The sequence below is a fragment of the Solanum stenotomum genome, chromosome 1, assembly GCF_019186545.1.
Source record: "Solanum stenotomum isolate F172 chromosome 1, ASM1918654v1, whole genome shotgun sequence".
NCBI classification, from domain to species: Eukaryota; Viridiplantae; Streptophyta; class Magnoliopsida; order Solanales; family Solanaceae; genus Solanum; species Solanum stenotomum.
In genome coordinates this window covers 11,684,950-11,710,618 of record NC_064282.1, presented here as the reverse complement: position 1 = coordinate 11,710,618, position 25,669 = coordinate 11,684,950, and the positions used below count along the sequence as shown (strand labels likewise).

At 33.4% G+C, this 25,669-nt stretch overlaps 2 protein-coding genes across 2 annotated transcripts; one reads left to right on the top strand and one right to left on the bottom strand.

Moving 5' to 3' along the window:
• The first annotated feature begins 4,426 nt into the window (after positions 1 to 4,426).
• LOC125874376 (branched-chain-amino-acid aminotransferase-like protein 1) lies at positions 4,427 to 16,036 on the top strand. Its single transcript, XM_049555258.1, has 20 exons — positions 4,427 to 4,691; positions 5,237 to 5,335; positions 5,515 to 5,586; positions 6,410 to 6,502; positions 6,803 to 6,940; positions 7,916 to 7,974; positions 8,225 to 8,327; positions 8,837 to 9,028; positions 9,138 to 9,238; positions 10,658 to 10,712; positions 10,827 to 10,913; positions 11,071 to 11,122; positions 11,586 to 11,671; positions 12,964 to 13,017; positions 13,587 to 13,670; positions 13,949 to 14,020; positions 14,134 to 14,214; positions 15,303 to 15,338; positions 15,694 to 15,837; positions 15,999 to 16,036. Exons 1-19 carry the CDS (start codon positions 4,611 to 4,613, stop codon positions 15,820 to 15,822), a joined length of 1,674 nt encoding a protein of 557 aa, XP_049411215.1. The 5' UTR covers positions 4,427 to 4,610; the 3' UTR covers positions 15,823 to 15,837; positions 15,999 to 16,036.
• A 710-nt stretch (positions 16,037 to 16,746) lies between these two features.
• Positions 16,747 to 23,640, bottom strand: LOC125876482 (aspartic proteinase 36-like). The gene is made up of 12 exons (XM_049557673.1): positions 23,255 to 23,640; positions 23,048 to 23,168; positions 22,076 to 22,503; positions 21,815 to 21,971; positions 20,616 to 20,698; positions 20,407 to 20,503; positions 20,190 to 20,262; positions 19,892 to 20,113; positions 18,493 to 18,617; positions 17,678 to 17,779; positions 17,503 to 17,600; positions 16,747 to 17,318 (listed from the first exon to the last, which is right to left on the bottom strand). Exons 1-12 carry the CDS (start codon positions 23,530 to 23,532, stop codon positions 17,135 to 17,137), a joined length of 1,968 nt encoding a protein of 655 aa, XP_049413630.1. The 5' UTR covers positions 23,533 to 23,640; the 3' UTR covers positions 16,747 to 17,134.
• Positions 23,641 to 25,669: the final 2,029 nt, after the last annotated feature.

Genomic DNA, 25,669 nt, shown 5'->3' with positions numbered 1-25,669 from the left:
ATTTAAAAGTAAGTGATAAATTTATTTCAAGAAATGGTGATCAAAACAGCCAAATGATATACCAAATTAGATACAAAAGATAAAATTATGTATCATGATACATACCTTCATCTTCGAATGTTCCATCAAAGCTATGTATCTCACCACCAATTTTATCCGTTTTATCAATACATAATGGATACATTGCAAAATCAGGCTCACTTTTTTCACTTTTAAATATAGTCTAACACCCATGTCGTTCTTAATTTTCATAGGAGATGAATTACCTTCTATGATGTATCGGATTTCAATGTTTTTTCTTACCTCATCGATCTCTAACTCGGTTGAAATGGCTGCTTTGAGATTCAAAAATGAAATTGATTGTCCAACAACAATTCCGTCACTTTTGTAACCTTCATAATTAACTTCGCTCGCCCAAATTCCTGAATGCCTCAACAAAATAAATATATTCATCATGTATCGAGTTTCTTTTTGAAATTATGAATTTTTCAATCGGGTGTTCAAAAATCGTCTTCAATGAAGAAGATGAAATTTTGAAATTTGAAATCGTGAAACTGTCCCCTATTAGAATATGGAATGATTATGATCAGTTAGGCATTAATCTAGGAAATTAATATAACAATAATAAATTTTACGTTATTTGTTCCTTTTTTAGTGCAACAACATTTTGTTACAATGTATCTTTTATAATGTATCTGTATGGTACCTATGTATCCGATTTTCTCAATTTTCAAGGGATTTTTGTAATATTGGAATTATTAGGGAGAGAATGTAATTTAGATCTTAGACTATGGGGTTCCTTTAATTTTTACATAAAATAATAATCTCTCTCGTAAAATGGACATGAAATTACAAACAAATTTTAAAAGATCTATCAAATCAAATCTCCTGCACAATACTATTAAGAAAATGAAATACTTCCAGTTAAAAATGACTCAAAGAAATCAAACTCGCCATGTTTAATTGAAAAAAGAAACATCTTATCTTATAATGATACCGATCATATATTATTAAAAGTGGGAAGTCCAAATTGTTAGTTATTTATTATAAAGACAGTGAAAAAATTATTATATTTATTTTAATAGTATTTGACCTTTTAATTTTTCATGTGACCTGTCATGTTTCTGTAATTTTTCGAAAGCTCCAAAGATTAAAAGTTAGATTCATTTTATCCCTAGGCTAACTTGAACGTTCTAATTAACCAAATATTAAATAATAATATTTTAATTATTATTTGAATTGTTAGTTATTTATTATAAAGGCAATGAAAGAATTATTATATTTATTTTACCCCTAGGCTAAATTAAACATTCTAATTAATTAAATATTAAAAAATAATATTTTAATTATTATTTGAATTGTTAGTTATTTATTATAAAGATAATGAAATAATCATTATATTTTTATTTTAATAGTATTTGACCTTTCAATTTTTCATGTGTCTTTCCATAATTTTTGTTCTATAAATTTAACTTTTCCAAGAAAGACTTTTATTTACTACTCCGAAAATTCTTGTGTGTAGGAGCTCTAAACAGGAAAAATAATGTCATAATTTGTGGTGAAAGTTGTGAGATCCCCTTGTACAGTCATAAAAATAGACAAGAATTCAATTATTGAAACATCGGAGTTTGGTGTGTTAGTTTTATACTTATTTGTATAATTAGAATTATAATAAGACTTTTATATCTCTCTTCATATAGTTGAAATGTTGTTTTGTTAGCAACTTGCTTTAATTTCAAATTTTTATTTTGTATGCTCAAATATTCGGGTTTTCATTATAGAGACAAAGGCGACAAAAAAAAAATGCCTAATTGTCTTGCTCATGTGTATCTTTTTTTTTTCTTTGTACTTATAATTTTACATATACATTAACTTTCATCTTTAAGAATGAATATGATAAAATGTTTACTCTCTTTTTTTTTGGAAAAGAAGAAGAAGGTGAAACATATAACATTAGATTAATGGTGAATACGTTATGTATGAAGAAAAAATTAAATTTTATATAAAAATAGTAGTTATGTTTATAAATATCCCAATTTTCAAAATATAAATAATAAAAAATTTTACACCTTAGTTTTAAATATTTATAATTAACTAATTAGTTTAAAGTGCTTTGTGGATAAAAATTTAATATAATATTTTGAACACATTCATTATAATTATCAGGAGATTCAAAAGACAAAGTAAAAAAATTGAAAGGTTTTGTTTTCCTTTCACTGAAAGTTAACCTTACACCATTGTTGATACAAAAAGTAAATAATCTCCTCTCAAACTTTTAATTGAAGAAACATTAACATTGCACTACGATTTGTAGAGGATTAATCTCATGCAATCTTTTGATCTTCTAACATTATTCTACCAATAAAAAAGAACTTTTAACACTATCGAGAAATTTAATTTAGATAGTTATTATATTTTTCTTTTTGCTTTACAAGCTTATTTTTTGACTTGTAAATAGAGTTTATTTTATTAACTTCTTATATTACTATTTCAGTACATTCACTCAATAAGAAACCTCATTAGACATATTTTATAAAAAAAACTCAAATCATATTTTTAATAATATTTATTTAAAAAATAAAATAATATACTCATTAATACGAGTTACACGCGCAAAGCGCATATCCAAAAACTAGTTAATCATACATGACAGCATTTGACATTATCTAATCAGCTGTCTATAATTAATTATAATAAGTAATAAAGCATCTTACAAATTTAGCGTGAAACAAAAGCAATTAATTGAGATAATTGGATTTATATATATTAGAACAAATGGAATACGTAAAGTGCTAAGCAACTTTCTGACTTCTGAGTTACGTCAGTCGATAGGATATGCTTTTATATTTCTGTTTCGGTATTCGAATTCTTGAAGTGATAACTAATATTTTATTAAATAAAAATCTAACATGATTTATTTTTTCTCCTTTTAATTTGATAATTCCATTTGGATAGAGAAATATAAAAAAAAAAATCTTTTGAAAAATGAAAAATATACTGAACAAAAATCATGTGCGGTCATGAACTTTTAAATTGTATTATTATATGTTCTGAAATAAATAAATAAATTAGGAAACTATACCAAAAGAAATCGTAATTGAATTGAATAAAATTATCTAAATTTGACTGATCTTTTACTTTGAGGGAAAAAAATTTAAAGACAATTTAAAGATTTAATTTCTCATTATCATAACATTTCATTGGGATTCATAAAGCAACGATAAGAGAATAATATTAGTACTTATTTTGATATCTCTAATTGATTTAATAAATTGGTGTTAATGTTAATGAGATGGGCTAATTTTTTGGTGTGGATGTCAAAAATGATATGCTTATAATCTTAATATGTGTTGTATGAGTTATTTATGTATTTCAGTATTGAATTTCTTAAAATAAGATATTGTACCAAAAATAAGAAAAAATCAATTCTTTTAAATTTAAATCCGATAATTTCGTATATACCAAATGACCAAATCCACGTTCCATTAATTAGTTTATCCTATTCATTAGTTACATTCGGATTATAGAAGAAAGCACCTTTATTTTTTCTATTTAAATTTAAATTTATTACAATACGTCTCAAACTTTTTTTTTTCTTTTTTACATCATTACACTAATAATGTTATTTTATTACTACTAATTTTTAAAATCATACTAAGAGATAGGAAAAAGAGAACGATGACTAAAATATTTGAAATTATTATATTATAAAATTAATGATGCTTCAATGAGGATGTGTCAAAGGTTTGGTTATAGGGCTACACATAGGGGTAGGGATATGCCGAAAACGTATTGGGGAGAGTTGATTAGATAATATGGGACAAACTCATATTATTGAAGACATAACTAATACTCCATCCATTTCATATTAATTGAATTGCTAAAACATTTATCATTTTTCAAATTAACTTAATTGTTTAATTTTCTAGACTATTTTTAAAATGTTCTTTCAATTTTACCCTTCATTAGTTAGTATTGGAATTAGTTATTAATTAATGTTTAGTTATTTTAATCATAAATTTGACAATAATTAATAAGGGTAAAAATGAAAAGTTATACCTAATTTATGTCTTAATCTTCTTTTCTACAATTAATATGAAATGGAAAGAGTACTATAGGAAAGAGAGAAGGTTGTGTATTAAGATAGAAGGTTGATAGAAACAAAATGCTATCTAATTTATTTATCGATCTCCATGAAATAGTAGTGATAAGTCAACATATACTGTATTCTCCCTAAATGCTGTTATAGTAGTATAAGTGCAAAAATTATATATTGGATTAATGGGGCGCCATTTTTTCCTTCAATAATGTATCCCTTAAATAAAAGTATTTTTTACTATAAAAGAACCTCCACGGCTGGCGTGTTTCAATTTCTCATATTTAAAGCAGATCAAACTAATGACGAGACGTATAAAGTTTTTGTTTATTACTTTTCGGGTAAGGACATACTAATACAGTGTACAAATTGTAGTTATCCTTTCTTGTCCTCTTCACCAACTAGTCTACTTATGTTGTTGCTACCAACTTCAAGAAACATAACATTTAGGTGATACATTCTTGAATCTCTCAAACTCACAAAACCAAGTTGTGCAATTCTTGAATCTTGAATAATGGGAGAAGAAATTGAGGTGATACATTCTTGGTCTGCACCAAGGTCCCTAAGCAGCAGCCTCATGTACTCTTTTTCCCAGGTGAGGAGTATTCTTTTGTTTACCATCATTCTTGATGAATCAGAGGGGAAAAAGATTCTATTTTTTTCTCTGTGTGAGATGGGGTTCTTGAATAAATGTTGGTTCTTGAAAATTTTGAAGTGGTTCTTGAAAAATCATGAGATTCTTGGATTTCTTGATTTGGTTGACTTTATCTTACACTAGAATGATTTATGTTCATGAATCTTGATATAATGATGCTTCTCAAATCCCCATTCCCTTCATTAAGAGGATGATGGAAGTGGGGTTTGGAAAGTTGATCTTGCATGTCACCTAACAGTGCAATAGCAAATAATTGCTCTGTTAGTCTTTGGAATGCCTGTTTGATAATCCTGATTTTCTGTGAATATATATGATGCCTCTTTCCAGCGAAAATAATGCTCCTACGTAATTTCTATTTGCTTGATTAGATGGTTAAGAATCCTAAGCAGTCTCGACACCTATGTCTTTGTTTGATTAACTAGCGTATATAGTGTTATTTTGATGGTACATGCCCTTTGGCATAAGAGTATTTTCTTGTGTTACAGAGAAATGACATCGAAGTTCTTGATGAACCCCTGTATGCAAATTTTTTGCGAGTCACTGGAGTGGATAGACCTTACAAGGAAGAACTTCGATCCGAAATGGTATGTAAGATGAGTACCACATTCATGATTCCCATCCTTTTCCAGTTTTGTCATTCGTGCTGAGTTGCAATTTTGATACCTAGTATAGCAATCTTGATTCTTTTCAATATGGTTACATAATGTATGGCAATGCGCTCTCTGTATCTTGGATTAGAGTAACTTTTATATGAAATAAGCAGGAGAATGATGGAAATAAGGTGGTGAAAGAGGTCATCTTCGGTGCAGGAGTAAAGAAGTATCGCTACTGTAAGGTAATCAAGCAAGCATCATAGCTCTATTTATGAATAAAGTTATGAATGCACTAGAAGTTATGATTTGTTCTTTACCAGCCTTGTTGGGTTTTATCGTTCTTACGTTTCTAAGAGAGATTCATTCATATTCATAGTCTTCTAACTCGATATCAGAGGACAAGGAACATCAAGATGAATTTTATTTACTTGTAGAAAAATGTTGGAAATGTGTCTGCTTGCTGCTAAAACTCAGATAACAGTTGTGACAACTTAGGCACCATACAATTTGTATGATTGAGAGTTAGCAACTGAGTGTTACGTCGGAAGGGTATTCAAGATAATTTTGACTGTGTGTTCTCCTCTCAGTACTGGTTTCTCTCAAAGCTCCATCATTTTTGTGATTGTTCATCAAAGAGTAGTTGGAAGGAGCATGAACTAACACTGTTTCTAGGTACCGGTGCTGTCTAATGCTAGCAAATTGTGGACTTTGTGTAAGACTTGAGTTCTTTACTATGATTATGATTTTTTTTAAAATGGTAAAACACACCCTTATGCCAGAAATTTTATATAAAGTAAATTAATAGTTATATAGGAATGCTTGCTATTGCTTGACAACTTTGGCCTGAGTTTTCTGACGAATAAGATGAAGAACCAATAAGTTGTCTAGACAGCTGCAAGCCTGCAAACAAGCATTTAACATTGTGGGTCAAACACTGAGTTTCAAAGGGTCTGGTCTTTGATAGGTTTCGAGCACTACATAGTGCTGTAGACAGTTTTGGTAATAGAGATCTGTAATTAGATTATTAATTCAAATTTTCTCATTATTCCTTCTTCCTTCTCGCAGCATATAGCCAAACAACGTGTGCCAGGTTTGACAAATGAATTGATGAAAAGAGGAAAGCACTTCATACTGATAAGGAATCCCCTTGATATCTTGGTAAATATAAGTTCAAGTTTTGACTCTTGTTACTGATGGGTTGGTTATAAGTTTCTAATTTATTCAGTCTGTTTTTTTTTTTAAAAAAAATTATGTTCTTTTGTCAACGTACCAAGTAAGCAAATTAATGGAAAATCTCAATACCGATGCATCACTAGCAGCAGGTTCATTACCTTGTGACATTGCTCATCTTATATTTCTCTGTTTATTTTATATTTTATTAATTTTCATTTTCTTTTTGATGTAGAAAATGTTATTTCTGCTTCTAACAAATTTAACTTACATGTGCTATGTTGGTAGCCATCCTTTGAGAAGGTTGTACCTCCATCATTTCTTGAGCTGGGGTTGGCAGAGCTGGTCTCCATATACAGTGAGTTATCTGAATCAGGAAGACCCCCACCAGTTATTGATGCTGCAGATCTTCGAGAAAATCCCGAGGTTCGTTTCCAGTAGCATTATTCTGTTTGAAGCATAATCCCCTTTCATTACTGGTTTATGAAAGTATGGTTCTTGGTTCTGCTCATCCTAGTTGGGAATGTTGACAAACTTAGATACTAGAAAGATATGGTCCTTTGTCCAGTGATGCCCAAATTACTGAAATTATGGTTTCAATCACAGCTATTCTACTCGTGCAGTAACATGTAATAACTGATTATTGCTTTGCACTGACTTACGGAGTTGCCAGTGCAAACATTTTCATAGATGGTTTAAGAATTATAGCAATGGCTGCTCATTAGGGTCCTGTCACAACTTCATTGTGTCTGCTTAGTCATTTTACCACTGTATTCAGTGGTATTCCTTCTCTGTGTAGATATATAGGTATTTATGAATAAGAACACTGTTGGAGTAACACAAAAACCTTAATTTGTAGAAAAAGAGGAAAGGAACTGTTATGAATGTGAAATTTTAAGCTATTGTGCTTATATGGTAACACAACTTATCATGTGTTTTCATTATAATAAGCTAAGGCCTAATTTGTGTTTATGCTATCAGTTGGTTTGCTGTGAGAGCCTTATATGTTCAACTTGATTCATATGAACTAAAGCGTAGGGGTCAGGCTTAGTGTCCCACCAACTATGACTGGTAGGGTCAGCTTCTATTGAATAAATGTTAAGACCTCACTTATAAAAGTATTGTATAGCACTAGTTCTAGTGCAGTTAGTGCAATGTCCAGTCTCCTTTATCTGGTTCAACTTTTCCCCCTCAATTTCCTGTTTCATCTTGTTTTAAACATGGCAGTCTGTTATACCAACTGAAAGAGAAATGAAAAAGAAAAGATAGCTAAAATACCTTCCCCCAACTCTTACATGAGGAATGATCGCAGGATTGAGTGTCTTGATTACTTGTCTAGTTGCTTATAAAGTTTCACAACTTAACATTTTTAAGAATTCTCTGCTAATTGTCTTTCTGCAGGTGACCCTGCGTGGCCTTTGTGAAGACCTTGACATTCCATTTCAAGATTCAATGCTCAGGTAAGCTAAATTCGTGCTAGAACTTTTAACAAGTTGTTGACAATAATCTATCTGGAGTCACCGCACTAGAAGATTTTCTATTCTTTAGACAGCCATATTTTGTGTAGACTCTACTTTTTGGTAATACTTTTTTGTATGCGGAAAATTTACCATATTAATGAGATTATGTTACCTTATCAGAAGAAAATCATCTCTCTGGAGTTAAACAACTGCAACTATACCTAAATCTCAAGCTCGTTGGAGTTTTCAGGTGGGAAGCTGGACCGAAACCATTTGATGGCATCTGGGCACCATGGTGGTATAAAAGTGTGCATAAATCAACAGGTTTTTCTCCAGCAAAGAAATACCCTATGGTATATGGTTCACAGATCCTTGATTACTATTTGGTTATGCAAAAACTTTAATGATTAAACAGAGTATTATAGTGGCATTTAGAAACTCATCTTTAGTGCCATCGGGTTACAAAATAAAGAAGAGGGACACTCTTTACTTCAGTTTGTATTATCAAGTATGATTGCATATGAATTCTTTTTCCGGGGATTATCCACAGCTCACATATTATCCTTATTGGCGGAGATATATTGTGCCAAGTGAATTTGAAATGGAGAAAACTATTTAAACAAAGTCTCTTTCATGTCCCACGCTTACCAGTCACCTGTTGTTTTTGCATGTGCAGCGCGATGTGTTTTTGTTCAAAATTAATCCCATGAAAGTTGAACCTGTTTGTTGTTACTCAGTCTTAAATTGTTTTGATTTTGCTGGCAGCTCGTTTCTTTCCTAGAACATTCTAAATAATCATGAATAAAGCTAAATGTCACGTGAAAGACATTTGCTCATAGTTTTTCCTTCTAAAAATTTTCAGCCATTTCCAACATCATTGTATGATATGTTGGAGCAAAGCCTACCCTTTTACAACATGCTTAAACGTCATGCTAGACGATCTTCTTCTAATTACCTGAACTCAACTTTACCTCATCCTAGTCTTCCTGTTCCTGCTAATGAGAAGCTGCTTGCATGGGTTGGTGATGAGATTGTGCCTCGTGAGACTGCGAAGGTAAAATGGTAACGTAGTTTACCAAGAATGATATTCGAATAATTTCTGTTCTTTCTGCTCTCCTGCTCAACTAGCTCTCAATTTTTGATCACTGCAAGACATTTTCTAGGTTTCAGTATTTGATTCAATTGTCCAAGGTGGTGATGGAGTTTGGGAGGGCCTTCGAGTGTACGGCGGAAAGGTATTTAAGCTTGAGGAGCATTTAGATAGGTAAGTGACAACAACTAGTGCTAAATTAGTCACCGTTAGTCAGATATAAGATGTGGATTGTATGAGGTGAGACCATTGTCATCAAGCAATCTATTTATTCTCTTTGCCTTTTATTATTTCCCCCCTACACCTCAAAGCCCCTAAATATTGGTCGACTTGAATAGTTTTCACGTACTGACAGGCGGCGGTGCAACCAATATTTCTTTCTTTTCATGGTCTAACTATTGTACCGATCATTCAGATGGCTCTACTCTTTTTCCCCATTGATTGTTCCAGTAACACCAGTAATTTGGTTAATTTTCTAGCGGCAACATATTTTTGTACAAATTAGAATAATCCTTTTGGGTGCCATTGCTTTTTTCAATGGCACAGTGAGAGTATACTACCTGGGCTTCTTTTATGGAGGTCCAACTGATGTTGTAAATGATGAGAGTATACAGGTAAGAACAAAAGTACATTGAAAAAGAAAAAAGGAACAGTTCACAAACCACAGGTTAAGTCCTCTCATTTGCTACTGGAGGAAGTTTCTAAACAATGTACTTTGTCGCTTCATGAGCTTTAAGTCTATCTGGATAAGTATCAATGTAATACTAACAATAAAGAATCACCAATTAATTTCAGCACAAGATAGTTTGTAAAATATCTTCCACTTTTGTTGTGTATCATCAAATTTATACCTCATCATTATGGTAAGATACTTGGACATGAGATGCTTCCTCTGCATAAGATTTAGGATCAGGCTCTACATAATGAAAGATCAACAAGTGTCAGACAGGGGATTACAAGTTTTTTGCAGAATAGGAATTTAAGGCATAATCATTTATGTTTATGTAGGGCTATGAGAGATCCAGATCAAACTGTTCAGAGGTGGTTACAAGATAGGAAACCTGCACTGACTTGAACCTATAGACAGGATCAGATTTAACTGTTGTGAAGAGAATTAACTGATTAAGTTGGCGTCTTGATGTAAAATTTAGAGGGAAAATATTAGGCTTGGATGGTTTTGCACGGACATTATAATGAAGGGGCATAATCAAAGAAAATAACATCAAATGTGTAAAAGAAGATGAAGCATGGATGCAACTCCCTGTGAATGAGTAACTCCAAAGCAAAGATAATGCTTTGCATAACTTGAAAATCAAATTTATCAAAACACGCCTTCATGTGTAATGCAAACACACCAGATAGGGAAAATTATGCAAATGAGTTGCAAGTCCTAATGGTAAGAATTTTTCAATGTAACGACCTATTCTGCCTCCATAATATGAAATGACATAGGATTAATCAGTGGAGATAAAGTTAAATGAATATCAGTTTTGAAACGATTTAGCTTCTCTGATCTGAATCACAGAATAATGTGCCGCATCTATAAAATGATTTTTCTTGCTCTAAATTTACATTTAAGTTTCCTTTTCTCAGGATGTTTGACTCTGTGAAAGCACTAGCTTTCAGCAATGTACCAACTCGCGAAGAGGTAAAATGCTGTGGCAATTCCCTGTTTGGGTCTAGGTCCTCTAAGCTTTTGATTTCTACATTACAATATGTAGTATAATTTGTAGAACTTGTGACCTGATGCAAGAATATGTAGGTGAAAGAAGCTATTTTCAGGACTCTTTTAAGAAATGGAATGTTTGATAATGCACATATCCGACTAACTTTGACACGTGGTAAAAAGGTAATCTACATAATTGCTATTACTCTATCTATTCTCATATTCAGTCGTTGTTTTGGAATCTGATATAAATGCATGCCTGGACATTAGGTCATATTATGTTTTTAATTCTAGTTCTCTTTCACTCTGGCCTTAGAATTTCTCATGTTCTTATCATTAGGTAACCTCAGGAATGAGCCCGTCATTCAATCGTTATGGATGTACTTTAATTGGTAAGTTGTCCTCTCTTTTTTGTTGTCTGAATGCCTACTTCGTATACGCTTTCATTGTTCCTCGGCATGAACAATGTCAGGGTTCAGCCTACACTGTCATCTTGTAAGCATGAAAATTGTTTTATTATGAACTACTCTTGTTTATGAGTTCTTATATCCAAGTTACAGTTGCCTGAAGTTGTCTGAATTAAGAATGTTTCGAACTAGTCAGCAAACCTTTTTCCTGGACTGCATTTCTCTCTCTCTCTCTCTCTCTCTCTCTCTGTGTACTTGGTGATGAATAGTCTGGAAAAGAGATATACCAAAGAAATAGATTAGCACCATCCTTGATTTCAATGTCAATAAAACGTAAAAGAAAATACATTAAAATACTAAATGTCCACTTTCTGTACTTTACTGGTGTAGCTATAACTCTTATTTGCCGTCCTCCTTTCTCATATTTTTATTATACCCTTTTTTGTAGTTCTTGCTGAATGGAAACCTCCAGTCTATGACAATGAAAAGGGCTTAATGTTAGTGACGGCAACCACTCGTCGTAATTCACCAAATGTAAGATATTTCTTCTAGTTGAACCTAGTAATTTCATGAGATTCTATGCCTTTTCCTTGCCCCCTTTTTTGGCTTAAAAAATCATTTCGTTTTTATCCTTACTGCTAAAACAATTTCCATTCATCTAGAGATTCTTATTCAAGTGTTCAGATCATCTTTGAGGGAAGTTGTGGTTTTGTTGATAACTCGGCATTCCCCTGATCCTTTGTTTGTTTTACTGCAGGGAGGGGGAGGGTTTACCCTGAAACTTTAGGAAAGGCCTTGAGTTTTTTTTTTAAAAAACCTCTATCATATAGTTGCAATTCAATTATATGCTGTATACTACACCAGATTATTATTTTTTCACATTTCTTCTTCTATGCTTAATTATTTGTAATAAACCAGAATCAGATTTCTACTCAGTAGCATCTTCAAGTGCAAATATCAGGGCTCCATATCTGGTGAAACAATTCGCTCTTAATTGTTTATCTGTTATAATTTATAAAAGACGGTTTTTTGTGCTTCTTGTTTTCTCTATTGGAGTTGGTTGCTCATCCTCTCATTGGTCTTTAACTTTATTTAACGGTACAGTGCATGTTAATAGTGATCATTTCTTAAAATGGTGAGTGACAACTTGACATTTTGTCAGTTACAGTCGAGATAGCTATCATAAAGCATGATTATGTTGAGGTATCCTGAGGAACTTCCGTTTGCCTGAAATTAAGGAAAAATAAAAGAAGGATAGAAAATCTGACACTGTGCTACTCTCCTCTGTTTTCAGTTAATTTAGACTTTAACACCATCATGTGGATCCTGTACTTCCAAATTCCTTCATCGGGCTCTTCCATCAAGACTTGAGCCAATTTTAAAAAATCATTCTCTATTAGCTTTATCAGTACCCTGTTCTAGAGTACCTTTAGAACAAACTTGATACCGAGTCCAAGTAAGGATGGTGATGTGTTGCTGAGAATAACACCATGATTTAATGTTCTTCCTTCCCAACCATTTCCATTACCCCACAAGATGATGTTGGCCAAGGATTGTAATTTCTTCTCATGATTTATATTTAATCCTTGGTTAAGGTATCTAAGTGATCTATGCTTCCTAGTTAATGATGTGGAATAACTTGCTTTTCTGTTGCTGCTACTATCTTAAAACCAAAGATTGAGGAAAGCGATACATAATTCCTTGAACTATCTTTTAAGTGAAAAGACAATGAAGTTCATGTTACTCTGAGCTTTTGATCACTGTTAATAAAATTGTGTTTGGGGTATCTCTTGTCTTAAAGTAACGACTTGTTGTTTCCCTTGCAGAATTTGGATTCAAAGATTCACCATAACAACCTTCTCAACAACATTCTTGCAAAGGTATTTTTCTCTATGCAAATCAATACAATGAGTATTTACATAATCTTTCTATTGTGAGGAAGTCGTAATTGCGATCCAGAAATTCATATTGATAGTTCTTCAGTTTTATGTCTGCTTGCAGATTCTTAGCTCACCCTCTGCATTTTAAATACTTTATATTAAGAAATTATAGCAATTTCACTTTTAGAGTCAAATTGATTGGTTATGCAGCTAAAATTTTGTTGGATCAGCTGGAAGTAAGTGAAATGTTTATCCCACTCCCTAATTAAGATTATGAAATGTTTAAATGCCAATCAAAAATATCAATGTAACTAAAAAAGTTGGACATCAACAGTGAACTGGGATGATGGAAGAATTGTTCTATGGTTTAGTAGCTGGACAACTGCTTCTTGACAATTTAAAATTGTGATCATTATACTATGTGGAAATACAAAAGCAACTCCAGTTTGGTGAAGGCCAGGCATTCCTTAGAAATTGCAGTTGTTTCTTGTCTTTGTCATACTACCGCACTGTATGATTTGTGTGCATCCACCTGGCTGTAATTGACATCAATTTCTCTTTTGGTGCAGATAGAAGGTAATAATGCTGAGGCTGATGATGCAATCATGCTTGATAAAGATGGCTATGTGTCAGAAACTAATGCTACAAATATAGTAAGCTCATTTACCTCCTCCTTGAGGTTCCCCATCTCTATCCCTCAGGAGGCAAGCCACAGCATGCCCTTTCCAACAGACTCCCCTTTTATTCTGTAATATCTGCCTGTGTTTGGTGGTATAACCACAAAACTCAAAAGCACATTCTCACACAATTCTGTGGTCATTTAGCTCATTGCAATGGTTTGAGCATTTTTTTTTCCTTTTACTTTATTACCAACCATCAGATCTTGTGTTTCTCCTATCTTTGATAAAATATATGATTTTACCCTTTGCAGTTCTTAGTGAAGAAAGGGCGTGTGGTGACACCTCATGCTGATTATTGCCTTCCTGGCATAACTAGAGCAACAGTAAGTTTTAGAAGATCTCTTCTTGTTTCTTTCCCTCTCTCCTCCTTTTAGTCTTTGATGAAGTGATAAATTTTTAGAGTTATCTGCTTGATGATCAACAATATATTTTGCAGGTTATGGAGCTTGTGCTGAAGGAAAGTTTAGCTTTAGAGGAGCGACGAATTAGCTTATCAGAATTTCACACTGCTGATGAGGTGTATACTCTTAACTATGCATTTGTTCTTTGAAAACCTAGAAAATTTGTTTCAAGCATTACCTAACAACCTTTTTTCTCTTAAAGATGAGCTCCAGACATTGTCAATTATGTTGCTTGTAAATGTGTCTGAGGAAGCTGCTTGAGAAATTATGAAATGAAGGATTTTAACACAAGGTGGAAGTATTCCACCTTGCTTGAATATGGTTTTCGGAGCATTTAGTGTATGCATCCTTCTTATCACACAACTCAACCTACTCAATTTTCTGGAGAAACCATTCCTGACAAACTTTACTTTAGCTTGAATACCTTTTGAAGCATCTACTGCATCTCTAAAATTGAATAGAGCAGCAGTAAGGCAATAATGTTTGGGGTAGCACCGATAATCTATCATTATGCCTAGTTGCCTATGAGGTTTCTATATTTGTTTTAGATTCAACTTTGAAAATTGTGTGTATATTGTATTGATGGACTAGGTAATCACTGCACTAAATGTATGTATCATGAATCATGAAGGGACTAACCATTCCATATCAACTATTATTGAGACTCTCATCTCATTTGGTTTAAATGTGGATTCCTTTTTTGAATTCATTAATATACAGAATACAAGCTTCGTGATTCTTACACTTGACATTACTGAATTTAAGATGTTCTAAGCATTTTCAGGAAAGTTTAGTTTTCCCACTCTTTGGTCCATGCGATCATTATGCATAAAAGATGCCCACTTTCTTGTTTTCTCACTGACCCGAAGTAATAAGGATATTTTTGCAGTCCAACTCTTCAGTCTGTAATTTGAGGGCATATATTGTGTGCTTCGAGAACACCTTTTGCAAAGTTAATTCCTACACAATTATGCTTCTTCCGTTCCATTATTTGTGATACTACTTGTTTTAGAGATGCCTTCTTCTTTGGTTTTAGTTGTTTGTTGCTATCTAGTGTTGAAAAATGCTTGTGTTAAGACGAAGCTTCTCATTTTCATTTTTACTGTCACTAGTGAAGTATGACTCGACCATCACCACCACAGTTGGTTGTCTCGCCATTTTTCTGTTTTTGCTTCCTCTAATATGAATCTTTCACTTCCTGTAGGTGTGGACAACAGGAACTATGGGGGAGCTGAGCCCGGTAGGTTAAAAGTCTTGAATTGAATTAAAACTTTAGTGTCATGTGGCTGACTCAGTCATACAGAATTGCAACTGTTTCCTTTAACTCATTGAATAAATATGTTCACCTGAGGATCCTTGGCTTGGTTTTCAATTGGGGTCAATCCTAATTCACATAATTTTGGCCTGTCAAAGTAGATTATTTTGAGTCTGCAGGTCATAAATAAATCTATCAACACTCAAAAGTGTGTTCAATTCTCTGAGCTGAAAATCTGAATCTTACCATTGACATGATGACACTGAGTATTCTGGTGTTTAACTTATTCGTGCTGATTTACTATCATACTGAGGGACTATCTTGTTCGTTGCATGGACAGGTTGTCAAAATTGATGGACGTATAGTTGGTGATGGTCGAGTAGGACCTATAACACTGAGATTACAAAATGCTTACAAGAATCTCTCAAAAGATTCAGGAGTGCCCATACCAACCTATGAGAAGAGCTAAATATATAGTTTCCAGGTTCTTCTCACCTTCAATTTTACCTTCTTTCATTTTTTTTGGTTATCAAGGTCTTTTTGTGGTTGTGCATTAGTTTGATTTTTCTTTTTCACCAATTTAGGCTGTGAAAAGAGAAGTCCTCTTTGCTACTTTTAACCTGTTCCTATGTATGCAATTTTCAGGTGTCTCGATACAACACAGCTGGAGAAGGGATGTTCTTCCATCTATACAAAAAAATTTGTGTAATAATGTGGGGGGCCTTGTTTTCATATCTCCTAGTCTCTCCGCGATTTATCAACGTTCAATTTCATGGTGTTAGCTTATTTATTCAGTCTCAAATTACCTAAGGGTTCATGTATTTTCATTAGGACAGTATTTTTGGTCCATTTAATTAAATCTCTTTTCTTACAAAAAAATAAAAAAGAATGGATCTTCTTCCGCAGCTGTTGAGCTGGGTGGCTTTAATAATTTTTCAATTTAATCAACAGTCAAAATTTCACATCTCATCGTTCATGCATTCACATTTCACAAAGCTGTAGCTGACTTTAGTATTAACTTGTAACAGCCATATTTATAATACGCGAGTTCATTATTGTGCTTACTAAAATCGTATCTTCCCTAGAGATTAATTACTACATTCTTACAACAACAGCAGCAACTCACTGAGATCCTACTGGTCTGAGAAAGAGTAGAGTGTACGCTCTTACCTCGTCTGTAAAGAGGCTGTTTCCGGAGGACTATTGGCACAAGTAATTTACTAGATTCTTACATTTGTATGAAATGTCTCCTCTACTCCACCTCGAAAGACATACTTTAAACGAGAAGCATGGATTACAACTCTCTATTGCCCTTGCTGCTGTTAACTTGGATTTCTACTTCTTCTCCAATCCTAGTAAAGTATAAAAATAAAATAAAAGACTAGATTCTTTATAAGTTTTCATAAATATACTTTGGTATATATGCAGGTAAAATAATACAGGCACCTGCTAGAAAAATGAATGTGTGCATAAACGGTCATGAAATACACCACAATAAGAAGAGAGAAAAGAAACAGCATATGATGTGGTAGTGGTATGAAGAACAAAAGGACATATTTAACTTATCCCAAGTTCCTAACCCTATATATATATGTGTTAAATTTTTTTTGTACTGAAGTACAAATAATAGATTGCAAACCCAATAAACCACATGGGTTGGGGTAGAATTCTGAACTCGAACCCATAAAATTTAAATCATGAATCTGTTTGTATAAGAGATCAACACTTCCACTTCAAAATTTCCTTTTTACCATGAACCATCCTTGGCAAATAATTCCCTTTCATTTTAGCGGCTGTAGTTCTTGCTCGTGAGTAACAGTTTCAACACTTCCAACCTGTTCATAAGGTAGAGCCCGTTCTTGCCTTCGCCTCCAAATTAACCATCCAATAGGAGCTGATAGTCCAACTATCAAAACAACTAAAAATGGTACTACTAGGGCCAAGTAATTTCGCGGCCAATGCTTCCTACAAAATTAAAATCATGTCAAATCAAGGATGTGATATCATATTATTAACACAGCACACAAGGCACGAAAAAGATGAAACTACCACGGAAAAGGAATGGTGGAGAAAGAGAGAGAATAAAGAACTGTGAGGGGTAGACAAATGAAGGAATTAGCAAAAGAGACAGAAGTAATTGCTTGTATACCTTTTTGGTGGAGGTTCAATGCCCCAATTGAACAATTTATAACTTCCAAAGGAATCCTTTAGATGAGGATGATGTTCAGCCAACCTAGCTATTATTTCCTGCATAATATATCATGAATAAATACACATTCTTCAACTCAAAGGATAGCAATACATATTTTAGAACGCTAAGTCACCATTGCAGTGGCATTTGGCATAAGGTCTGTAGATCCTGCTGGAAAGACACCCCATTTAGTGAGGGAATCATTTCCCTTTGTTGAAAAGTTCATTAAGCGAACCTGCAAGGTAAGTGACATCATCATGTGAAATAAGGTTGAATCAACCTACTTGAAAGCATAGTCAGTGCAGTCCGGATAAAAGAGTTGAGTTGCCATAGGTTAAGGATCATCATAAAAATAGTCAATCCTTGATGAGAATTCGTATAGCTCCCAACCTTGCTTGAGGTTAAGACATAGATGATTGACATATCACGTGTAATAAAGTTAAAACTCAAGACCAGTGGAGATTGAGTAACATACAAGAAATAAGACGTTCAAATATTATATTGAAATGCTGCAAGATAAGGTAGGCTTTCTGAAGCTCGAGTTTTGAAGTTTTTCTGAACTCAGCTATATCATACTAATAAAAAGGACTTCTCAAAACTAACTTCACAAACCCCTAGTTCTGCATAGCCATTTCCTGTGTTATTATGTCGTAGGTTGCCAAAACTTGCTTGTAAATGCTCAACAAGAAAAGAAACTACCTATTCAAACCCTCCCCCAACCACCTCCACCCCCACAACAACAACAACAACAACAAACTTCAATTACAAGCTCTTACTTCTCAGTTTAATTTGGACTAGTACTGTAGCATGGCATCTTTAGACACCCTTGGAAAGAATAAATCTCAGACATTCTGTTTATGCCAAAATATATGTAGCTTGGCAATGCTGTTTTGATTAAATGAAGGTGTAACTTATCAAAAGTGAAAAAAGTGGTTCTGCCAAAATTACCTGTGAAACATTAACATCCAACTCTTGGGCAATGGAATGGGCAAGTTCTGGAATCCGTAGCTTCAACTCTGAGAAGTTGACACTTAGTGACAAGTAAAATGTAACGAGCCCAATTTCAATCTCCACTGCAAGTTGATGTCAAAGATGAATTTGATAACAATGATAAGTATTTCTAACGGACACTAGCAAAACTAAATGAAATCTTGAGAAATTTTTCGGAAGATAAAAGTCAGCTCATTTGAGATTATGCAGAGATAGAAGAGATTCATCAAAACTGAAATTAGGTAAAAAACATGCCTATGTTCAACAGTGAAAACAGGAAATTATTATGCATGAAACTTTTGGAGATTGTCATTCCTTCCCTCGAGGAAGTTACCACAAAATTCTCATCCTTGTCATTGTTCAGACTTCAGAGTATTCGTGTCACAAAATTCACCAGAAATTTGACAATTTATTACTATAACTTAGTGGAGTGAATTTCAGACAGTCAGGTATATGGTCAGTGCATGTTCCATTAACTATTCAACTTTACTCATTAAACCTTCAAGTTACCGAATTTTGCAGAAGTCCAATAATAAACAAAACAAGCTAACCAACGACATATTTGTATTTCAAGTGTCATCTTTACGAATAGCAAATTTCAAAATGACCATTTATGTAGTAAAATACGGTTGTCCACTAAAATATCCCAAAAAGATGAACACATTGCTTTGGAAATTAGCTTACCAATCACATGAGTTGTGGATTAACAAAATAATAAATGTTGTCTAGCCTATTTAAGATCTGAGTAAATCTGTAGTCAAAGTCGGAGAGTTAGACAAAAAGTGGAAAGGGGATAAAAGGGAACCAAGGGTTTTCAGTATTCCTTGAAGTCGTTATTAAAAATTTCCAATTTAATTAAATCTTTCTTCAGCAAAAAGAAGGTTGAGAATGTCATGACATCAGAACAATTTTAAACAGACGGTTGCTTCTTATGAAGTTTGGCATGCCAGGGAAACTAGATGATTTACTACATGAATGGAAGGTCATATGTCAACATGAATGGGAATATAAAGACAGCAGCATTCCTGGACCTAAGGGTAAGAGGCAGAATTTCAATTGTCAAAAGTCAAAAGTGATTTGATCAAAGGCAATACATCATAACATCAGCAAGATGCAAATCTAAACATGATCCTCACTTTCATAAGATTGAAATTTGAAAAGGAAACGACAGTATTGATCTATTTCATTTTATTTTAAGAAGAAGACCAATTGTATTAATCTATACAGATTCAGAACTTCCTAGTAGAAATGCTAAAAAAAAAAAAAGCAGTTCTAGTTATGACAGCACCCTAATGGGAAGAGTAACCTTCCAGTAGAATTTAGAAATACTATGTGGAGAAAAGTTGTCTCTTCATACCAGGTATATCGTACCGAGGAGGTCCACTAGGAGCTGGTGAAGGAGACATATGTGCAGTGGAGTTTGGGTTATCCAAGCCTGAAAGCACTGGTGTAGATGGAGATGGAGGTGGAGGAGGAGATAAATTCAGTCTATCCCATAGCTCTGAACAATTAGTTTTCCAAAAACCAATTCTTTCATTTTCACGATCGTAAGTTACAAGAGTGTTGCGAACAACGATTCCTGTTGCAATTAAAAGCATGCATATTTCAGCACGGAAGAGTTAGGAAGATGAACGTTGTCAAGTAGTGAGAAGTACCTCCAAGAAGACTAGTTGGATTCTTTCCATTCGGGAAAATTCCTAGGCAATAAGCACCACGTACTTTGAAATGCTTTAAAGCATACAAGTTACATTGGAAAAGGGGGGAAATAATCAATACAAAATAGTAAAAAGAAAAAGAAGCCAGTGGATCTGAAGCCAAAATAGCATCAGGCAGGATAAATAACTAAGTACTAAAGAAGAATAAGATGCCTACCTGGAACAAGTAGTTTTCAGGAGAGATAGTTAGTTTATTTCCATCACTGAAAACCATATCAACAGGCGGAAAGTTCTTTGCGAGCTGTGACACGTTGCTGGAATATATAAGATATTAATAATATGGGTAGCACCAACAATAGGAAGAAAACAAATTTAAACAAGAAAATCATAGACACCAAATTAATTTCAGAACTCTTCGTTTAATACCTTCCAGCCCCTGAAAAGCAGATATCATTAAAACTAGGATCAGGCCCTTTGATCTGTTTTAGAGAATGAAGCTCTTTCATTACCTGAAAAGAAAAGTTGAGAGGTTCATTCTAGAAAGGAATAGACTTAGTTGCATTTAAAGATATTACCCACTAGTGATCCACTTATCCCTTCACTAAATATAACACAGCAAAAGCAATGCAAGACAACATCAAAGATGTCTAGAAGCTTGCAAGGAACTCTGAATATAACGAAAATTACTACCTGCTAACATCAACAACAATATACCCAGTGTGTCCACAAGTGGAATCTGGGGAGAGTGGGATGTACACAGACCTTTCCCCTACCTTTGAGGGGTAAGGAGGTTGTTTCTGATGGAAAAAATAAAAACTAAAAATTAGGAGAGAAAAAATACTTGGACTCTATTCAATAGGCTCAAATTCGCATTCTCTCAATTGCACAATTGAACTCTTTTAACTAGAATTTTACTAACGAAAAATAAGATAGCACTAACTCCTCGGCTAAAAAAACAACGTTCTACAAATCAGGTTTGGAAGTGTTGTATTACCAAATTGAGAAATTTAAAACATGAAACAACCATAATAAGTGGTTATGCAATGAAAATTATGTCCTTTGATAGCAGAAAAGATGGCGGCAAAAGAAGGAACAATATTAGACTGTGGAGTTACAGGATCAAGAGATAATTGGGTCATTCCTTTTCTTTCAAAAATATGTAGTAGCTAACAAAGCTTTTTATTTTTTTGACAAGGAAGTACCTAACAAAGTATCGGCTCACAAACTACTATTGACTAAGAGATTTTAGTTCCTGTCCCACACATGTATAGGAATCTCCGACTACAGGTTGATCCGTGATTAGGACATGGTGGTTTGTGACTCCAATCAGTGGTGTAAGCAAAATTTTGAATAACAACAAAAATTAATAGATTGACCTACATAATCAAAAACACAACATTCACATGAATATTTTTCTAAGTGAATTTGTTTTGTAATTCCTTACATAAGGTTTCAGAAAATACTGGATCGTCACCTACACAAGCAAATTGTTGATAATTTTTAATTTCTTCAGGAAAATCTTCTCACCAATAGCATGTTCTTTTGCTACTACTCGTTTTCTCAGGCAGATTTGAATCAAACAAATGACAGAAACATTGGCAAATATATAGATAACAATATCTTACAGCACTCTTGAAAGCTACAAATACTGCTTCTGGAAGGTAAGCATAGGTGGTACCACTATCAAGAATAGTCCCATGTTTTCCACCAAAAACCTGAGGATTTATTTTCAGCGGCTTCCCAGCTACATGTATCTCCTTCAGCTCAATATTGTAGTACGGGCTGTTGCCATCCGAGACTAGAGTAAATGCGTAAGATTTATCAAGTGTATTTGTTAGGAGGACCTAACATTCCTATGTATATATTCAATTATTTCCAATACATACCTGTGACCAAAATATGATTTGGTAAAGACCATGTGAGCAGGGGGTTTTATTCCACCAAGAACCATCGCCCCACCACCAAAATCCATCCCTCCATAGCACAAGGAGAAAGAATCACTGATTACATGTTTTCCAACAAGTTGATCAACTATACTGACATCCCCTCGACCCAAGCCCATTATTCCATCAGCACGTTGGCTGTAAAGATCACCAGTTTCTGCAATTTCACATCCAAAAACAGCTCGTTGTGGTCCAAGATCACTTAGATTTCCAAAAGATATGACGTCCTCTCCAAGCAACCCGAAACTTGAACTCATCTCAGCATACCGTCTCTCATAAATACATTGCTGCCTCTTAAGGTCACAGGGACAAGTCTTATCACATTTCACAGATTGATAAGTGCTTGACTTTTCCGGCTGAAACTTAGGATCCTAAGTAAGAAAACATACATAGTACCACAGATCAAAAGAAAGAAATCAAAACGCCACACAATTCAAAGTGAAAAACATAGATAGGCAGAGGCGGACCCATACCTATAAATGGGGGTGCACGTGCACCCGTCAACTTCGGAAAAAATTATTTGTATATATGTAATTCTATCTTGAGAAATTAACAGAAACTACGATATAATTAACAGTGCACTCATGAGGAGCATATGAGTTCCCTTGTGCCGTTAGTACAAGCCAGAGGAATCACAGACTAGGGTTTGAATCCAGCTAAATCCATTTTCATTGTTTTTATTTTAAGTTTAGCTAAGAACTTATATTTAAGTTAAGGTAATATTGGTGCACGCTAAGCCCTTCAAATCCTGGGTTCGCCTAACATAGTACCTCTCTTTAATAATCGTTTATGAAATTACTGAGCTATCAAATCACATAACTGGAAAATTAAGATAAATCTGTAACTTTTACTATTTATCCAGAAAAAGGAAAGAGAAAACAAAATCACAAAGAGATAGTTGAGAGATGAACCAACCTGATGATTGCCACACTTTTTACATGAAGAGCAAGGAACATAAGTAACAGTACTCCCTGTATCAACAATAAGAGCAAACTTCTGCGGTGGTGTTCCAATCCAAATATGAGTTGTATAGTATCTGCATCAAAAGTTGAGAAATCAGCAACCAAAACAGTTAGTAACAGTTACTAATTTAAATTCTGAGCAATAGCTACGAATTCGAACCCGTTGATAAGGAGATCATCATGGAGAGACATGCGAGCACTGACAGGGCTTTTCTGGAGGTGCCGACGGGAGATTTCAGTACGGCGAGAAGTGTCTTTCGGAGGAAAAAGCGGAAGTAACATGGTTGTGTGACGGCTGCCGTCGGCCGGCGAAGGGAGGAAACCGGTGCTGATATTGAAAACATCAGAAATTCGGAAACCGGAAGCGACGCCGTAACGTATCAACAGAGAGATCAACGAGAGGCTCAGGAGAGTAATGGTGAACTGTTGCCATGCCATTTGAGGTCAAATTATGAGTCGGGTAAATCGGTGCAAATGGACAGTGTAAACAGTTCACCTGCCCAAAAAAGTGATGTTATTACCAAATACATACAAGGAATTAAGCTTAAGCAAAGGCGCGGAGAAGGGAGTGGGTCGAACGTTGACTTCACGTCTTCTTTTTTCTTTGTTTTTGTCGTGATAATTACTCCTAGTGCTTTGGGTTGATCCGTTGGTGGTATCATTTTGAAAATTTTCCTTTTTCTTTTTTTAGTTTTCGAATTTCATATTAGAGCTTCCATTAAATTTGAATGACATATCTAGTAAGGGTTATTTAGGTGACACTCTCAACAAATTTTTTTATATATTTTAGGCTCAATTTATGTTGATAGGGTATCATTTTTTATATTTTAAAAATATTCTTTCTGTTTTAATGATTAATATGAAAATTTTAGCATAATAATCATATTCATTGACGTATTGTTTTAGATTTTGAGAAAAAACTTGAAAATAAGTAATTATTATTAAAAAAAATGTGAAGAAAAAAAGTCTCTTAATATATAAAAAATGATTAGTAAAAGTGAAAATATATTTTTGATACAATTGACAAATTAAAATGAACGGTGGATTAAAATTGTAACACAAGTTTTTGATTCCGATTTATTTTTTCAATACATATATTTGCTCAAAATTTTATAGCCTCTATTCCTTTTAAATTTTCATCTTACTAGGCACATTTTTTATTTTAAATTCATTTTTTTAAGCCTTGTAGTAAAAGCAAAGGGATGCACATGACACTCAATTTTGAATAGTGAAATTAAATATTAATTAATATTTCATTTCATTTTAACATAAATGACCACTGCTGACCATTGATTACATAGTAGGTTAAGACTTTCAAGTCCTAATTAATTTTCATAATTTTTTGAGGTATTGATTGTTTTTATTGACTGGAATCTTATCAGAAGCACTATGCAGTTAACATCTAATAATAATAAGATATTATCAAAATTAGCTGCACTATGATAAACAATTTATTTATCATCATATAGAAAAATCTGAAATATAAGTGGAATTTACTTGATCGAAAGGTAGTAGTAGAGAAGCTTTCGTGATTGTTGATTTACACATGATCGAAATTTAGATGGAGAAAATATGAGCTATCTCTTCGTTTGCCAATTCCTCCTGAGCATTTAATTGCCCAATTAGTCATTGGTCTTTAACTTTTTTTTCTTCTTTAAATGGATTGATCTTTAATTTTTGTCCTTAACAATTAAACTTGTGTCTGTTGGAAAATAAACTCTTTAAGGACGTAGAACATAACTTGTGGATATTGTAATGCAAAAAACTTAAGGGATAATTTCATATAAAGTAGTTTTATTTGCACCAAATATACTAATATAGTCAAGTTTTCATTTACATTAAAAATAGCCTCAAATTAGCAATATATACCGACACAAAAATTATTTTCAATAAAATGGTCATATGTATATATAATGTATAAATAGTGTATAGATCAGAGATGTATATACATCTATATATATTGTTGATGCAATAAAATATGCATTGTTGGTCAACTTTTTCAATTTCAACCAACAATTTAAAATTTTAGATATGAACTCCTCTGGATGTATCGATTCTTTTGATATAATATTCATTCAAAACGAATCACGTTTACGACATGTCAAATTATAAAATTGATTCACATTTTCCTCCTCTGTTGTTCTTCAATGGCGAAAATAGCATAACAATAGACTAGTAGTGATGCCAAAATTGAAACAGCATGAGAAGGGTAATTTAAAGGAGTTGGAAGAACGCAAATCATGTTTTACTTCATAGCTACTGTCACCGTCCACTTTCAATTGTCCTAGTTTCCTTTTTAGGAGTCAAACTATAAAACCTTTAATGGTTATATTGCGATGTATTTTTTCGTCATATTGATATGAAAAAAAATACAATTTATAGTATTTTTCGTATAGTTCTAAATTTTTTGTTTAAAATGTTGAATTATGTAATCTAATTTAACTTTTAAAATTAGCCAAATTGACTTTCGAAAAATGTAATATGACAAATAATAATGGACGGAAAGAGTAGTTATTTTCTTCTGTGTATGACGAAAGGAAGGTTCCCACGAAAGTAATTAGAAGGGAGTTGGAAA

Excerpts from the sequence above, each read along its gene's own strand:
- LOC125874376 (XM_049555258.1), top strand. The coding sequence starts at position 4,611 with ATGGGAGAAGAAATTGAGGTGATACATTCTTGGTCTGCACCAAGGTCC. Across the intron at positions 6,941-7,915 it reads ATCTTCGAGAAAATCCCGAG|GTGACCCTGCGTGGCCTTTG; the intron begins GTTCGTTTCCAG and ends GTCTTTCTGCAG. Across the intron at positions 9,029-9,137 it reads TGCCTCGTGAGACTGCGAAG|GTTTCAGTATTTGATTCAAT; the intron begins GTAAAATGGTAA and ends GACATTTTCTAG.
- LOC125876482 (XM_049557673.1), bottom strand. The coding sequence starts at position 23,532 with ATGGCATGGCAACAGTTCACCATTACTCTCCTGAGCCTCTCGTTGATC. Across the intron at positions 20,504-20,615 it reads TGCTTTTCAGGGGCTGGAAG|CAACGTGTCACAGCTCGCAA; the intron begins GTATTAAACGAA and ends TATATATTCCAG. Across the intron at positions 17,319-17,502 it reads ATTGAACCTCCACCAAAAAG|GAAGCATTGGCCGCGAAATT; the intron begins GTATACAAGCAA and ends TTAATTTTGTAG.